Source organism: Phoenix dactylifera, chromosome 9 (genome assembly GCF_051530095.1).
Source record: "Phoenix dactylifera cultivar Ajwa chromosome 9, Ajwa_hap1_PhDact_Kaust_v1.1, whole genome shotgun sequence".
Classification (NCBI taxonomy): Eukaryota; Viridiplantae; Streptophyta; class Magnoliopsida; order Arecales; family Arecaceae; genus Phoenix; species Phoenix dactylifera.
In genome coordinates this window covers 27,929,298-27,942,318 of record NC_143198.1, presented here as the reverse complement: position 1 = coordinate 27,942,318, position 13,021 = coordinate 27,929,298, and the positions used below count along the sequence as shown (strand labels likewise).

The window sequence follows — 13,021 nt, the reverse complement described above, 5'->3', positions numbered from 1 at the left end:
CCCATAGTGGGCCCCCAGAAACCGGGAAGCACCTGGAAATGGGGCGAAACGGAGCGGGGATCAGCGTGGTATATTCCCGCCCCCAAATATGGTGTTCCCTCTTACAACCCTGTACCGGATCCCAACACGCAATTCCATGGTTGATAAAATGTTTGCAGACCCAAGAAAGTTATCAAACACGGCTCTCGTCTGACGTGTCAATAGATGATTCGCGTCGACCTCGTGAATGGCTCCAGTCTCCTCGTGCCGCATGGCATCGAGACGAGTTTTGGTAGAATCGTAGGTCTCATAGAATTGCTCCTCAAAAGGTCAGAGAGAGGCCAATTTTTTTCTATAAATAACAGGGGGGAGGGTACTTTCTCCCCCACGCCCACTGTGCTCTTGTTCCATCGCTTCTTCTCCTCTCTTCTCTCTCCTTTTCTACTTCCATCTCTCACGGGCTTCGCCTTCTCCTTGTCCATCCAAAAGTGCAAAAAAGGGGAAGAAATCTAGGGTTTTCAGAGCCATCTCGCGGGTTTCTGGCCCTTTATCGTCTCCAGAAGGCGGGGGCTTTCCTTTTCTTCTCGTGCCCTCGATCGGATTCTGAAGGGGATCTCCTTTTTGGTTTGTGGTTTCTAATTTATAGTCGTGAGTTTGGGTGTATATATATATATATATTTGAGTATTAGTTAGAGAAAGAGATTTGGAGGGAGAGTGAGGGAGTGGGGAGTGGAAGAGAGAGAGATGTCTCGGAACGGGGTGGAGAAGTTGGCCTCGGTTGATGCGCAGCTGAGGCTTCTGGCGCCGCGCAAGGTGTCGGAAGATGATAAGCTGGTCGAATATGACGCGCTCCTCTTGGATCGGTTTCTTGATATTCTCCAGGACTTGCATGGCGAGGATATTAGGGAAACGGTATTGGATTTCTGCCCGATTTTACTTTCTGGTGATTTCTGTTTGTTTTCTTGATATCTGTGGGCTGAAAATTTGGTAAAAATGTGGACTTGAACAAAACCCATATTGTCGCTGTCAAAAGTGGACTTCGGGTGATTTACTTATTCACATGTTGAATTGTGTGACTCGGTCCAATTTTGGGAGAAAGCTCATCTCAAATTTCGATGTTTATTTGAAATTATTTTCGCACTCTTTTAGATGAATGATTAATCAAATGAATATCTTAAGAATTGAAGTTTTGGCAGATGATTTATATCAACTTATTTACATTGATCTTTGCAAACAAATGTTTTTACATTGGTCTAAACTTTGTCTGACGTTAGAACTTAGATGAGAACTAGAGAACCATGGAGTTTGTGTTATTTCTGTTTTTTCCAGGAAAAACATATTTTTTTTCAACAGATCAGTCTAGAGTTTGTGTTATGTTGTTTTATTTAAACGGCTCATTTTGCTCTTTTAGTTAATGTTAGTGCAGTAGATGGTATGGGTAGACTTCTTCTATACTGAGAGTTGAGATCAACCAATGGCTTGCTTTATGTTGCTAGGTTCAAGAGTGCTATGAGCTATCTGCAGAGTATGAAGGGAAGCGTGATCCTAGCAAGCTTGATGAGCTGGGGAATGTGCTGACAAGTTTGGACCCAGGTGACTCCATTGTGGTCACGAAGTCGTTTTCACACATGCTTAACTTGGCCAACTTGGCTGAGGAGGTCCAGATTGCCTATCGTAGGAGAATCAAGCTGAAAAAAGGATATTTTGCTGATGAAAATTCTGCGGCTACTGAATCAGACATTGAAGAGACCCTTAAAAGGCTCATGGTGCAGCTGAAGAAGTCCCCAGCAGAGGTCTTTGATGCTCTGAAGAGCCAGACAGTTGATCTGGTTTTGACTGCACACCCGACTCAGTCGGTCAGGAGATCGCTGCTTCAGAAACATGCAAGGTTTGCAGCCAATACTCAGAATTTTTTCTCTGGGATGGATTAGTATTACTTACATGGTATACTATTTCAAATTTGATCAGTTAGCTTAACCATACATGCATTCTAGCTTTTTTTTTCTTTTGTTGTGTAACCTTATTTTTCCCTTAGTCCTTATCAATCTCTTCTCGGGGACAATCTTCTTCACATGTTTCTAGATGAAACAATTTGCACATCATTTTTGAGACAGAAAAACAATTTACATATCATATTTGAACATTTGCTTTTGTTGTTCAGGATAAGGAATTGTTTGGCACAATTGTATGCCAAGGATATTACTCCTGATGACAAGCAGGAGCTTGATGAGGCTCTTCAGAGAGAGGTAATTTGATTAGCGTGTGCATTATGTTTCAGCTTTTATCTCGCAAATATTTTGTTTTGGAATTTTATGTCTTCTTGCCTCAAGCTTGAAGATATCATTCCAGTTTCATATGTCCTATTTTTATCTGGAGGTTGTAAATAAATTTTACTGATCACCTCCTAACCTAAAGGCTAATCAGCATTATTCACGAGGTTTATAGCTTGCATAGAAGAAACTTATGAGGTCATTTAATAAGAGTTGGCTAAATTATAGTAATTTAATTATATTAATTTAATTATATTAATTTAATTATACTAATTTAAATGATTCAGTTTGAACCTGGTATGACGCTGCTTGAGTTTTGACTCTTTGGCTGATGAACTGTCCATCAAAGTTGAACACCATTCCTTATGTCAATTTGCTGTCCAATGATCAACAAATCCCACAAAGACCACTACATCCTTCAGTTTAATTCCTTTGTGAAATGAATATGTTGGAAGTTCAATTCTATCAGTGGACACCTCTAGACAAGGGAAAAGGAAAAATATTTTAAAAATTGAATACATATTATAAACTAAGAAAAATATACAGCATAAAAGGAGTGATAATTATAAAAACTATAGATGAATTTTAGAAAAACCTCCAAATTTGTAGTAATACGGAATGGGATGTATATTCTCGTATTCATGGTCGTTACAGACTAAGTAGCATGCTAATAGAAAAACTCAGAATTATAGGAGAGATAAAAGTAAGCTATGAGAAAATTCTTGAAAACCAGAAGCACTTTGGAGTATGAGGTATGAACAGAATGTTGACACCATTTATTTATTTTGTTGAGTGATTCAGACAGTTGGTGTTTGCTCATAGGCTTATTTTATTTAATATTTGTCCGTGGACCAGAATAGTTGATTGGCAGGCCACTCTTATATAGATGTCTTGTTGAAATTTTTGTTTGACTGTGTTTCTTTACCACTTTTGGCATTCGGAATGCGGATTTAGTTTGTCCTCTTTATTGAGCACAAATCTTGTTTTGAAAGCTGCTCATCATTTTGGCAAGTTCGAAAACAGTTCGATGGAGATACATTGCCTTTTACTGCTCCTGGGATGTGTTTTATTGAGATAACCATGTAATGTACTAATGACAAAAAGCAAATGCTATTAAAATAGTGATATTCCATCAGAGAATTCTTTGCATTTTAGCAGATGCTCAGGATGTTAATTTTGGCAAGGTCTAAGTTTATCTTCTTCTTTTGTATTTGGGGCTTTGCTCTTTCACCTTACCAAATCTAGATGTGATTTATATTTAGATTCTTTGAGGAGCATAAAATTCTTACCCTTGTAGTTTGCTTAGGCTGCTTAGAGCAGCTAATATCAAGCATATCAGAAACTGCTAGAACTTTTAAAATTGCTATCCTTGGAAGTTTGTATGATCTAACCATGTACATCTCTTGCCTGTGAGATCATTCTTTCACTGCATATTACCATCTCGTCTTGAGCAATCATGCACCATAGTTTCTGTTTTTTCGTGTTTCCTTGGAAATAGTTGCTTTATCTTAACAATTTGGATCATTGTCACTTTCAATGCATGAGGAGTTCCAATGTTGTGGACAGGCAGGCAGATAATGCAACATAGTTAGTCTTAATGCCGGATGTATTGTATTTATATACTAAACAGGCCTTCCTGGCTTCCTTAATTGGACACATCCCTGTTGTCTCTCCATCTTTTTCTTCATTGCAGTATTGAGAAAATATTTGTTTAGTCTATTCACTAGTTTTAGACAAAGCATCATCTTTTCAAATATTACTAAATTTCTGGTCTATCTATCCATCCTTTTACTTCATCTAGTACAGGAAATACATCTGTGAGTTATCTTTTAGCCATCAACTTCAGTTACGGCATCAACTTTTTAATCATTATTACTTTAGATGCATTTTGATCCATTTGGTTGGACTAAATATTAACCCCTTTTGTCTCAGCATATCTCTATGTTATACTTAAAAAGGGCAACAATATTCCAATCAAAGTTGTTGGTAGCAGGCCTGTTCTCAAAATATATTAGTTAGGTTCTTATTTGTGAAGTTAAATTATGGACTTATAAAGAATTGGACTCAGGACAGCTCCTCTAACAATCGACGGACGGCTGACCAAAGCCAGGTCGAACTCAATGGTGACTTTCCCCTCGCCTCGGAACCGGGAACCAAGCCCGTTACTGCAGCTGTTCTTATTTGTAAATTCTCAGTTACTGCAGCTGCGCTGATGCCTTATGTTTGTTATGATGCAATTATGCTTCTTAATAAAGAAAAGCATGATCTTTTGGCTTCCGTTATGACTGTCAGCTGTATAAATTACATGCTTCACTTAGTATCAGATCCTGGTTTTAGCAACCACATGTAATAGCTGTTTGACGCAAATTATATGAAAGCCAATGTTCTCAACTACTAAGGTTCGCCGTCTCGGTACCAGATCCCGTACCTATGCCACACTAGCACAATGTCAGTACGGAATTTTTTTGGCATACCGAGTATCGGTACACCATCCGTACCGGATACCGGTACCGAACCGGTATGGTACGGTACGCCCCGTACGGGCCAGTACAATGTACCATGTTCTCAACATATTCAACACATCAAAACCACTTCATATTAAAAAGAAAAATTTCTGGATAATAAAATTTAATTGATTTTAATCAATTTCTAATAATGGCTTGAAAGTAGGCATACCAAGAAGAAACATGCTTCACAGATTATGTAAATCAGCATAAGCTTTTGCCATCATTGACTTTTTAGTGACCATTGTCTTGTTTGGAAAAGTTTCTTTTTAATTTTATTTCTTGGGCTTCTTTACCCTGTTCAATATACTTGCTTGTTTTGCTTATTTGTTTGGTAATATTTTTGCAGATTCAAGCTGCCTTTAGAACAGATGAGATACGTAGAACTCCTCCGGCTCCTCAAGATGAAATGCGGGCTGGAATGAGCTATTTTCATGAGACAATATGGAAAGGTGTTCCAAAGTTCTTACGTCGGATTGATACAGCTCTGAAAAACATTGGAATAAATGAGCGTGTGCCTTATAATGCCCCTCTTATTCAGTTTTCTTCTTGGATGGGTGGAGATCGTGACGGTATGATACATCTTCAAAAACCTTTTTTCTAACTTTTTCATTTTCTCGCTAACTGCCTTGATTAGATTATCTAACAATAAAAGTGTGCAATTATTTCACAAAAACAAATGATTCTCTCAAGGAAGTGGGGAGCCGAATTCCGGAAAAGTTTCTTTTTGCATATTTTTCATTATATCAGTCATCTAAGAAAGGGGAAATTTTATTTAGTTTTTCCATGTCATATCAATCTAATGGTTGTGTGCTATGTAATATAGGAAATCCTAGAGTGACTCCAGAAGTGACAAGGGATGTGTGCTTGTTGGCTCGAATGATGGCTGCAAATCTGTACTATTCCCAAATAGAAGATCTAATGTTTGAGGTATCATTTTTTTCTCACTTGTATTATACAACTTTTGTCTTTTATATTGTCATTGATTTCTCATAAAGAAACTTATGCATGATAGGTTTCTTGCATGATTGTATTTTCCTGCAGCTTTCTATGTGGCGCTGCAATGATGAGCTCCGAGTACGAGCAGATGAGCTACACCGCTTCTCAAAAAAAGATGCTGCAAAACATTATATAGGTCTGTAAATTAGTTTTTCTCTGTGAAATTTATAGTACATTTAGCATATCATGCATTCCATTATTATTGTGAATAGAATAGTTTTGCTTGGAAAAGTGTTCTGGATTAATTCATGTTGGATTTGTGGGTCAATTTCCTTGTATTTTCTGGAAAATTTGGATACTTTACTCTGACACCTTCTCTGATCACAAAATTTACTTCTCAAATTTGTTAGTCGCAGGTGTTTTAAGCCATTATAATCTGTTGTTGCTTATTTTATTTTCTAACATCCTCTAATTTGCTGCAACTATCTTATGCATATACAGCCATTTTTTTGGCATCTTGTGCATTATTCATTCAATGTATGTGTCTTAAATATTCCCTTAAGTCTTGCTAGATAATTTTGGTCCCTCTAGCAATTAAGAAGCAAATATTTGCTTTACAGTCCCTACTCAATATTCAGTTATCCATTTCTACTCAGTGATCCTCTGTGTTGTAGGGTTCTAAACTCCACTGAGAGCCCAATTCCTTTTTTGTAGAACAGAGATATCAATATACTTGTGAAATCTTATAGGGATCTATTAACCCCTTTACATCCTTTCAGCATCCTTGCTTACTACTGCCGGTACTTATATCTCATGCCTGGCAACTTTTATTGCCTGGAGGGTTTATATGGATAATCTATTGCCTGATCTTTTCCTAAGGTCCTAGTAGTATGTGGTGGTCACAATCATACAGAATAGAAGCATTATCCTTATTTGCTGCGACAATGAACTACTAGAAGCAAATTTCTTTATATTTGTATTTTGTAGACTACAGCTTATGAAATGGCTGGAAGTTTGTGGAGGTTGATCTTAATGTCTTAGTGCAAATGCATCATATTGATGATCTGTAATAAATGATAGGGAAGAATCTTTTGCATGGTCCCCGATGCCCATCAAGAAGTTAATGGCCTTGACTTACATGAAAGATCCACTGTGCTTAAGCTAGTCTTTCTTAATGCCCACTAGGCTAATAGCAACACTTTTTCTGCCCTTATTCCATGAAAAGCGTGAGTTCACAGTGTCGGTACCAGACTCTATACCGGTGTCACACTAGCATAGTGTCAGTACGGACGGTACGGGGCTTTTTCGGTGTACCAAGTATCGGTATGCCATCCGAACTGGGTATTGGTACTGAAATGGTACGGTACACCCCATATCGTCTGGTTCGGGCTAGTACAACGAACCATGGTTCGCACCAACACTAATCTAAGAGAGAGTGTGTGTGTGTCTGGCGAAGGCCATCTTTCCTACAGATTTTCGTTAGTTGCTTTCAAACATTTTTGACTACAGTTATGGGCCTGACATAGAGTCAAGCGGCAAGTAACAAGCATGCAAGTATTACTATGAATTTTAACATTATTTTGTGCTTTTCTCATGTGAAGCTGTGGAGAAAAAATCTTAAAGAAGTATAGATGTTGTGGGTTTCGCTAGAATTGCAGACTCCTACCAACAACTTGCAAGATACAACCTACTAGAGTTTTTTTTGGTGTACACCAGAGACGTGATTCTCCTTGGCTGTAGACATGTATTGTGGGAGGGTTTTGCATACATATTCAGTTTGATACATGCAAATATGTTATGTTATGCTATGCAAATAAACTTCAATCAAGTGAAAGAAGGCTAGAAAAAGGACGCCATGTAAACAACAGGAAAACACAGTGTCATACCCACATCTTATGAGGACTTGAGACACCCAACTACAGGTAAACATCTATATGAGATATTTAAAACCAACTAAAGTGGAGTTTGTGAGACACTCCTTAAGGCAAACCTTATGGTAGCCCTCGTTTTGGATACTTTTGCCGACTAGACAAAAAGTAGATACTTCATCACACTTTTGACATGTCCAATACACTGACCAGACCAATTCCAGCCAGTGCATCACTTGATTCATTCTCAATTGACTTATACTTCTTAAGTTACATGTTTCAGGAAAACAGTTCACTACATTTTCTTCTGCTATATGACCATGCCATTACGCTGTCATGGAAAGTTTTTTTTTTTTTTTGTACTTTAGAATAATCATTAGTATTGGTATGCTTTAATGGCTTTTCTGATAATTTTGAATGCAGAATTTTGGAAACAAGTTCCTCCAAATGAGCCTTACCGTGTTATACTTAGTGATGTCAGAGATAAGCTATACAATACACGTGAGCGGTCCCGCCATTTATTGTCGAATGGATATTCAGATATCCCTGAGGAAGCAACTTTCACCAATGTTGAACAGGTACAAATGATTAAATGAATCATGCTTTAGAAAAGATTCTTTGTTTTCTTTTCCCCAGCATGTGAGAAACTGGCATCAGACCTTCTATGTCAAAAACTCCTTTTTATAAGATATAGGATCTGGAAAAACTTAATCAAGTAAAACTCAATGTTTGACATTCATGCTTTAGCCATGTTTAGTATTTTCTGAACTTCACACCCAGTAAATTTTCATATATCACTCATTTACACCTGTGTGACTATACATGTTTGTGTACTTTTTTCATCTATTTGTTCTTGCAGTTCCTGGAGCCTCTTGAGCTATGTTACAGATCTCTCTGTGGTTGTGGTGATAGACCAATTGCTGATGGAAGCCTTCTTGACTTTTTGCGCCAAGTATCGATATTTGGACTGTCACTTGTGAGACTTGATATCCGGCAAGAATCTGACAGGCACACTGATGTTATTGATGCCATCACCAAGCATCTAGGAATTGGATCATATCGTGAATGGTCAGAAGAAAAACGTCAGGAATGGCTGTTGTCTGAACTTAATGGAAAGCGCCCTTTGTTTGGTCCTGACCTTCCCAAAACTGAGGAAATAACTGATGTTTTAGATACATTCCATGTCATTGCAGAACTTCCTTCAGACAATTTTGGGGCATATATCATCTCAATGGCAACTGCTCCATCAGATGTCCTGGCTGTTGAGCTGTTGCAGCGTGAGTGCCGTGTGAAGAAACCTCTGAGAGTTGTCCCTCTGTTTGAGAAACTTGCAGATCTTGAGGCAGCCCCTGCTGCTTTAGCCCGACTCTTTTCAATAGATTGGTACAGGAACCGGATTGATGGAAAACAGGAAGTCATGATTGGATATTCGGATTCAGGGAAGGATGCTGGGCGTTTTTCTGCAGCTTGGCAGTTATACAAAGCTCAGGAAGAGCTTATAAAGGTCGCCAAGCTATATGGGGTGAAACTGACAATGTTTCATGGGCGAGGAGGGACTGTTGGAAGAGGAGGTGGTCCAACTCATCTTGCTATATTATCTCAGCCACCAGACACGATCCATGGATCACTTCGGGTCACGGTCCAAGGCGAAGTTATTGAGCAGTCATTTGGAGAGGAGCATTTGTGCTTCAGAACACTCGAACGATTCACAGCTGCTACTCTTGAACATGGAATGCATCCCCCTATTTCTCCAAAGCCGGAATGGCGTGCATTGATGGATGAGATGGCTGCTATAGCCACAAGGGAATACCGATCAATTGTATTCCAAGAACCACGTTTCGTTGAATATTTCCGCCTAGTAAGTAATCCTCCTTTCTCATCTTCTATGCAGCTAATGAACTACTCTGGTTGCCACAAACTTTCCACTGATATGCTAAGCCTGACCTTCCATTCTTTTCTTTTTTCTTTTTTTTGGTTTGATGGACAGACTAATTCTTTGATTTAGAGGATGTACCAATTTAAGAAAAAAATGTAGCTACTTTGAGCAACTGTTTTATTAGGAAATAGTGATTTTGTGGAATCATGTAGATTCTTTAATTTCTTTCCTAGGTTTCTTTGTGTGCTTCTCCTCTTTCATTCAATTTTTTTCTTGGAGATACAATTTCTTATAGATCATTACAGGAAACACTTTTGAATATTTGTAGGCAACTCCCGAGCTTGAGTATGGTAGGATGAACATTGGCAGCAGACCATCAAAACGAAAGCCTAGTGGGGGCATAGAATCACTACGTGCAATCCCTTGGATCTTTGCATGGACACAAACACGTTTTCACCTTCCAGTGTGGCTTGGCTTTGGAGCAGCATTTAAGCATGTCATGGAAAAAGATATCAGGAATCTTCACATGCTTCAGGTGATGTACAATGAGTGGCCATTTTTCAGGGTCACCATTGACTTGGTTGAGATGGTTTTCACCAAGGGAAATCCTGGCATAGCTGCTTTATATGACAAATTGCTTGTGGATGAAGAATTATGGCCATTTGGTGAACGACTAAGAGCCAACTACGAAGAAACAAAGCAACTTCTTCTTCAGGTAATTCTCTCTTTCCCATTTTCATTTTAATTTTATGTTAGAGGAAGCTAAAGGCTTGTCTGTTGGGTTACATGAGATTTTGAGCCGTACATATTGTAACTTAGGCATTTAGTTTCATCATCTAAGGAAGCATTTGTCATTTTAGAATTTTGCCAGGAAGTTGTTTGTCATTCTCCTTCCCTGATAGTTTAAATAGGTAGTTAGTCCTTGAAAATACCATGTTCCAGACATAACAGCATCAAGGCTAAGGCAATTGCACCATTTTGTGGGATGATGTGATGTGTGTGGGCGGCAAAGCCAGGGGCAACTCCATTAAAATGTAGAAATTTCATTTTCAGGTTAGTCCTAATAAGTGACCAAGGTACAACTCTTAAATATGATGTTCTTCATACTGAATGTTTGTTATCATGTTTCTAAAGAACGAACATATAGTTCGAATAGGACCAGGTCTTTCTTACATAGGAAAAGTCAACAACGAGATCTACTAAATTTAAGAAAGAAAATTTGTACAATTGAGTAGATGGTTTTATTCTTCAGGATGTGTACACCATATACCCTCCGATTTCTGCATGGGATCTATCCTGGTGCCTTTGGGCTCCTTTAACAAGAGCCTGCACATGTACTCAAGGTTCAGTATTTCAACTTCAGAAACATGTAAATTCATCCTTCAATGTGTCATTGCAGTCTAAAATGAATGATCTCTATATCCTGTCAATGTCTTGAATCCATCCTCATGAACTTTACATAGGTCCATGCATTTGTAAAGCTTATAGGGCATAAAAGTGCTCAAGGATCAATTCCATGCTCTTTTGCATGCAAACTTATTGTTTGTGTTAGAGTCTTTATGCATGTACCAGAAAGCAGATATTTTGTATTTAAAAAAGAAAACATCTATTGTCCAATAGTTGGAAAGATTATTCAATATGAAATGACAATTCAAGTGATTGTTATTTTGTTGTTTTTTGACGGTTCAGAGTAACGATACTTTTTTTACACATCTCAATATTGTAATGATCATACATCATTTTTAACATCTCTAATGTATAAAACAATAGATACATCCATGATATCAACGATATAAGAAATTTGATCTGGGAGTTATACTACTTTGAATTGCAGCCTAGTTGTTATTATTTACTTGTGAAGGCCCTTTTGCTATGTTGTTAAATGATCCTTGGTGAACTAAAAAAGTAGTATTATGAACTTTAACTTAAAATTTTACACAAGTAAAATCCATACAGCCTGCTACTTGGATCATGGAACTGTTGATTTTTAATATCCTGGAAAAGTTACATTATTCACTGATATGTACTTCTAGTTGTCAAATGTCATTAATCACATAATGGTAACCAAACATGGGTTTGTGCAGGTTGCTGGTCACAAAGATCTCCTCGAAGGTGATCCATACTTGAAACAGAGAATACGGCTGCGTGATGCATATATCACAACTCTGAATGTTTGCCAAGCTTATACGCTGAAGCAGATTAGAGACCCCAGTTACCATGTGAAGGTGAGACCACATCTGTCAAAGGAGATAATGGAGTCTAGCAAGCCAGCTGCAGAATTGGTGAAGCTAAACCCCACAAGTGAGTATGCCCCTGGGCTGGAGGATACCCTCATTCTGACTATGAAGGGTATAGCTGCTGGCTTGCAGAACACGGGCTAAATTGGTTAATTATGTGCCAGAATGCTTCTTTCAAACATATATCAAGACGAGTTGTGTGCGTGTTTTATGTTTTGTCATGTTGCCCTAGAAACTTTGCTGCTTTCTTGTTACCTTGTATGTATGTGTCGATTCTGGAATGGGCAGCAAACGCTTTTGGCTTTGTAGTGCCAGTACAAATAATGAGAATGAAATCATGCAATGGGAGTTGGAGGCTAAACTAATCTATAAATTGCCATATCTTCTGATCTGATGACAAATGAAACGATAAGACGTGCGAGCTGATGATTCTTGTTTGACAAATTATAAGTTTGAGCACCTTTATAGTCATTATGTGGGCAGACCCCAAATCATGCCATGGGAGTTGGAGGCTAAACTAATCTGTAAATTGCCATATCTTCTGATCTGATGACAAATGAAACGATAAGACATGCGAGCTGATGATTCTTGTTTGACAAATTATAAGTTTGAGCACCTTTATAGTCATTATGTGGGAAGACCCCAGATTCTGGAACTAATATTTATCAGGTTAAGCCGGGTCTGATTGGTTGGGCTTTCCATAACTGATCCATATCCAACAGGTTGGAGGTGTGGCTTTAACTGGTACCGATCAGCCTGGTTGGAATCGCAAGATCCGTTTCAATGATTGACAAGTGAAACTCTTGATCTGAATATCCTGATATTTCAAGTCTTGACTTGTAGGCTTGGTGGCGCGACATTCCCATGTTTTTCCAGTAGCTCCTGCTGCATGGGAAAGTCGATTGCGTGGAATGTGGAAGGTCCAAAGTTTCAGAAGTTGATGAAGCACGTATGTGCTGGCTGGAATGGTTGTGACATAAGAATATTTTCTCAGTGACTATATCTCTATTTGTATGCTGCGAAGTCTGTCAATAAGTCTGCAATTGAATAGAAAAACTCTTCCAAGTAGGAAATCATAATTCTATTATTTGTATTTACATGCTCAAAGCTGCAGGCAGCTAGTCATATGTGGACTATGGAAACACTAGTTCTTTTCCTTCACAAGCTATTTTTGCTATCATCCTTGAAGATTCTCCCTTCATTAATTTCAACTGCATTATAACTCTTGCAGTTATCTATCGTTTGTGAAATAGGTGGCAAATCAAGTATAATTTCTACACTACTGTTCGTCAAGATTTTTTGTGCTCGATGCCTTGGATGTTGCCTGACGGTTTTGCTATGGGAGAAT

The 13,021-nt window shown here is 38.3% G+C and overlaps 1 protein-coding gene across 1 annotated transcript; it reads left to right on the top strand.

Moving 5' to 3' along the window:
• Positions 1-252: 252 nt before the first annotated feature.
• LOC103709462 (phosphoenolpyruvate carboxylase, housekeeping isozyme) lies at positions 253-12,034 on the top strand. The gene is made up of 10 exons (XM_008794796.5): positions 253-891; positions 1,476-1,867; positions 2,141-2,225; positions 5,103-5,325; positions 5,580-5,683; positions 5,798-5,888; positions 7,984-8,138; positions 8,420-9,418; positions 9,765-10,151; positions 11,521-12,034. Exons 1-10 carry the CDS (start codon positions 724-726, stop codon positions 11,815-11,817), a joined length of 2,901 nt encoding a protein of 966 aa, XP_008793018.2. The 5' UTR covers positions 253-723; the 3' UTR covers positions 11,818-12,034.
• Positions 12,035-13,021: the final 987 nt, after the last annotated feature.

Excerpts from the sequence above, each read along its gene's own strand:
- LOC103709462 (XM_008794796.5), top strand. The coding sequence starts at position 724 with ATGTCTCGGAACGGGGTGGAGAAGTTGGCCTCGGTTGATGCGCAGCTG. Across the intron at positions 892-1,475 it reads GCGAGGATATTAGGGAAACG|GTTCAAGAGTGCTATGAGCT; the intron begins GTATTGGATTTC and ends TTATGTTGCTAG. Across the intron at positions 8,139-8,419 it reads CTTTCACCAATGTTGAACAG|TTCCTGGAGCCTCTTGAGCT; the intron begins GTACAAATGATT and ends TTGTTCTTGCAG.